Source organism: Chinchilla lanigera, unplaced genomic scaffold (assembly GCF_000276665.1).
Source record: "Chinchilla lanigera isolate Chin_1 unplaced genomic scaffold, ChiLan1.0 scaffold00021, whole genome shotgun sequence".
NCBI lineage: Eukaryota > Metazoa > Chordata > Mammalia > Rodentia > Chinchillidae > Chinchilla > Chinchilla lanigera.
The window spans coordinates 329,119-333,321 of NW_004955422.1; the positions used below are offsets into that span (position 1 = coordinate 329,119).

At 45.8% G+C, this 4,203-nt stretch overlaps 1 protein-coding gene across 1 annotated transcript; it reads left to right on the forward strand.

Moving 5' to 3' along the window:
* Positions 1-623: 623 nt before the first annotated feature.
* LOC102004831 (olfactory receptor 4B1-like) lies at positions 624-1,582 on the forward strand. Its single transcript, XM_005384935.1, has one exon. The coding sequence runs from the start codon at positions 656-658 to the stop codon at positions 1,580-1,582; it is 927 nt and encodes a 308-aa protein (XP_005384992.1). The 5' UTR covers positions 624-655.
* The last annotated feature ends 2,621 nt before the right edge of the window (positions 1,583-4,203 follow it).

The following is a 4,203-nucleotide window of genomic DNA, read 5'->3' on the forward strand; positions in this document are numbered from 1 at the left end:
GAGCGGTGCAAGGTGTGTAGAGAGGGGAGTGATGGAGCAGAGCCAGCCAGCCGTTCCCCCAGAGAGCGAGTGTGCGTCAGGGAAACATAACTCACTGAAGCTCAAGCCGGGGGAAAGTGATGCAAGAAAATGGAAGAGCGGTGCAGCAGCCGGAAGAAGGCAGCAGAGCGCACCCAAGGAAGGAGAATCCTTAGTGAGGAGAGGGATCCCTGAGGCGCAGATGAACAAGACAAAGGGCCCAGGGGCAGGGGTTCCCAGCAGGAGAGGATGAGCCAAACAATGCAGATAATACAAATGTAAGTTATTCCCTGGATGACCAACACAATCCCGACTGTCTTGTGAATTAGACTCTTGCATGGAAGCTCAGACACACTGGTCCTGAGTTCCAAACCTCATCTTTTCTCTGTGATCTTATGCAGACAATACTGTCTCCAAAGCATCTTTTTCTAATAAAATTAGGATTTTCATCAATTAAAATAATACACAGTGTTGGGTCGCTAATATGTGATGCTGAGTGAGTGCCTCTCGGCTGAACGAAGGACTGAGTAATGAGTGCGTTGTAGACTGGTTTACACTCTGCAGAGTGAATCGGAGTTCTATTCTTTGCTGTTTTGCAGACTCAGCTCCTGGCGTGCAGCCCCGGTGAACCGAGTCCATGGCCAGCACCACTAACGTGACCGAGTTCGTCATCACCGGGCTCTTCCAGGACGCAGAGGTGCAGAGAGCGTGCTTCGTGCTCTTCCTCCCCGTGTACCTGGCCACGCTGGTAGGCAACGGCCTCATCGTCCTGACGGTCAGTGTCAGTGACAGCCTGCGCTCCCCCATGTACTTCTTCCTGGGCTACCTGTCCCTGGTGGAGATCTGCTACTCCTCCACAGTGGTCCCCAAGTTCATCGCGGATCTACTGTCCAAGATGAAAACCATCTCCTTCAAGGGCTGCCTGGCCCAGATCTTCTTCTTCCACTTCTTTGGGGTCTCTGAGATCCTCCTGCTGGTGGTGATGGCCTATGACCGCTACGTGGCCATCTGCAGACCTCTTCACTATGTGACCGTTATGAGTCGCCAACTGTGTCACATGCTGGTGGCTGGCTCCTGGCTGGGGGGCTTTTTTCACTCCTTAATTCAGATTCTGGTCACCATCCCTTTGCCCTTCTGTGGTCCCAATGTGATTGACCACTACTTCTGTGACCTCCAGCCATTGTTCAAGCTGGCCTGCACCGACACCTTTGTGGAGGGCGTCACTGTATTGGCCAACAGTGGATTAATTGCTCTGTGCTCCTTCCTCATCCTGCTGTGCTCCTATGTGGTGATCCTGGTCAGCTTGCGGAACCATTCTGCAGAGGGCAGGCGCAAAGCCCTCTCCACCTGTGCCTCTCACATCACGGTGGTCCTCCTGTTTTTCGGACCTGCCATCTTCCTCTACTTGCGTCCCGCCTCCACCTACACTGAGGACAAGCTGGTGGCTGTGTTCTACACGGTCATCACCCCCATGCTGAACCCCATTATCTACACACTCAGAAATACAGAGGTGAAAACCGCCATGAGGAAGTTGTGGAGCATAACAAAGCCAGGGCTGGGGTGAGGGGAAGACTAAGGGATGGGAAGTGGATTTGAAATAATAGTATGATTGCTGAAGTGCATTTTCCTTTCTGCAAGCTATTTAAGAATAGGATCAATCAATATAAGGATATAAGTTTATTAATGTGGCAATTCTTCTGCATAAACAGAGACCTCTTGGTCTCCTGAAATGTTATTCCAAGTACAGGGTCCAGGCAATCTCACTCAGTTTTGGGGACCTAACTGGCTTCCATGATAGCTAACAATATCGTGAGTTTGGGTAATTTGAAGGCTCAAACCCAGAGCAAATGCAAAGCATACTTTTAAAAATGCATTTGTCCATTCCTCAGTTGATGGACATTTGGGTTGTTTCTAAAATTTAGCTATTATAAATCATGTTGCTATAAACATGGGTGCACATATATTGCTGTGGTATGATGCTTTCAGTTCTGGTAAAATATCAGGAGGGGAATTTTTTTCTCCTTAAAATAAAAAGAATTAAATTAAATTAAATTTTTAAAAAAGATTTCAAAAAATGCATTTGTATTTTCATGAGGAAATAGTGATTATGCATAGTTATGGGTTACAGCATTATATTCTGACAGAAGTATAGAATGTGTAATGCTCAGATGAGGGTAATTAGCTTATCCTTCACCTCACACATTTATCATCTTTCTCTGTCAGGAAAGATTAGCATCTACTCTACTTGATATTGTGTGAATGTAGTAAATTGCTGTCACTTGTTCTGCTACAGGATACGACATCCCAATCCACTATCCCTAGACAACTGTCCCCAGCACAAAGCACAACATTTTGACAAATACTTTATAGGTTGGAATTACTTTTTCCTTGTTTGTCCCATTTATTTAGCCTCCTTCAAGGTAACCTATTTTATTAAGAAAGGAACCAAACAGATGAATAATCAGGGGACTTTTGAGGGTGAGGCTGCCAGTCTGACTTCCTCCTCTGATACAGAAGAGTGTGTCCTTGAAAATTAACTTCAGAATCATCCCATTTTCCTCAGTGGTTCTTGTAATCTTGCGCTACAGACCATCTGATCTTGTTGACCAGAAGGCTCCCTGGAACAATTTAGTTTCTGCAATGTGTTGGCACATGAGATTGTCTTTGGCAAAGAACATAATCATTATGTACTGTAAGTAGGTACTAACAAAAACTTAAAAATCAATAAGAGACAATATTTAGGCTTTTCCCCCAATGTCTGACATTGCTAACCAATGATAGAATGTAATCAAACCATATCATACGTACCTGGACTGGAACTATCAATAGGTGTGATGAAGTCAAAGTTTTCACAAAACAGAAAATTCCAGCCCTGTCCACACTCAGGAACACAGTGCTCACACACACCTGCTGTCCTTACTTGAAGCGTGTGGGTGGCACTGCCCACGTGTGTTTCCACCCCAGACCTCTGTCCCTCACCGTGAGTGACCAGGCCAAGTCCACCTGTTTGACTGCCTGTCACTATCTCTAGGTGAAGGGTGATGACACATTCGTGTCTGTGTTGCTCCTCTCAGAATCTCCACGTCACCCCGCTGTCCCACATCACTGCGCATACTTCAGAGGACATCACAGAATTGTCCCCCCATGGCTTTGAAATTGCATGGTTCCATTGAATTCGCATCACTTCAAAGCACATTTTTTGAGGAGCAGTTGAAATAATGCAGACAGCTTCCCAGGTAGAGATGGAGCATCCCCAGAATGATGCAGCCTTAGAGACTTTTCCCTGTCTCCTACGGGTGTTGGCTGAGCTTGCAGGTGAAACGTGGTTGTAAGGACAGCGGGAGCCTCCTCAATCCATTGGTCTCCTTTGATAGCATGGGCATCTGCAATTAATCCTTAAGGAAGTGTTGTCTTTTGTACCTGGAGTGACTTTAACTCATTTTCTATATGGCAAATCCTCGATATTTTGATTTGAGTTAAAATCCCCTCCACTATAAGGACTTGTGTAAACCTCTTTGTTTTCTATGGGCAGAACTGTAGATCCCTTCCATGGTCATTTCTCATTCACATGACGTTATTCCCCTGCTAGTTTGTACCTGTGTTTCTCCCTCATTCGTGTGTAAGCCTTCAAGGGCAGCCCTAGCCGCACCCCATCTTTGCAGCTCTCAGGGTCACACTCGCTCTTGCTGCTTCCTCAGTGAGTGCTACTCAGATAGGCTGTGATCCATCCCAGAGCTTCAAAGAGGTGAAAGCAGTTCGATCCTTTTCACCTTCTTTGTATTAAACATCTCTATAGCTTCATTGCTTTCAAATACTTAATGCATCACCCAGCACATTCTACCAGTACGTATGAATGAATATTTTTAAAACAGATGTTGATATAGTATAGACTCCTCATTGTCTTTTGTGCTGGATGCTTTTATATCCTGTTACTGTACCTCTAAAAGCATTTAATCCAGAATTAGACATGGTGGAGGTGCCTCCTGCTCTCTGCATTCCTTGCTTGCATCACAGCGCACTGGGAGTTTAGGACGCAGGCTGTGATGGGTCCCTAACTCATGTGCGGGGTCCCTAACTCATGTGTGGGTTCCCCAGTGAAACCAAACAGAACATCACAATAGGACCTTTCTTCATCCCCTTTCCCTGAATTCTCTCTCTCCTCCCTCCTAGCTTTTTTTCTGTATA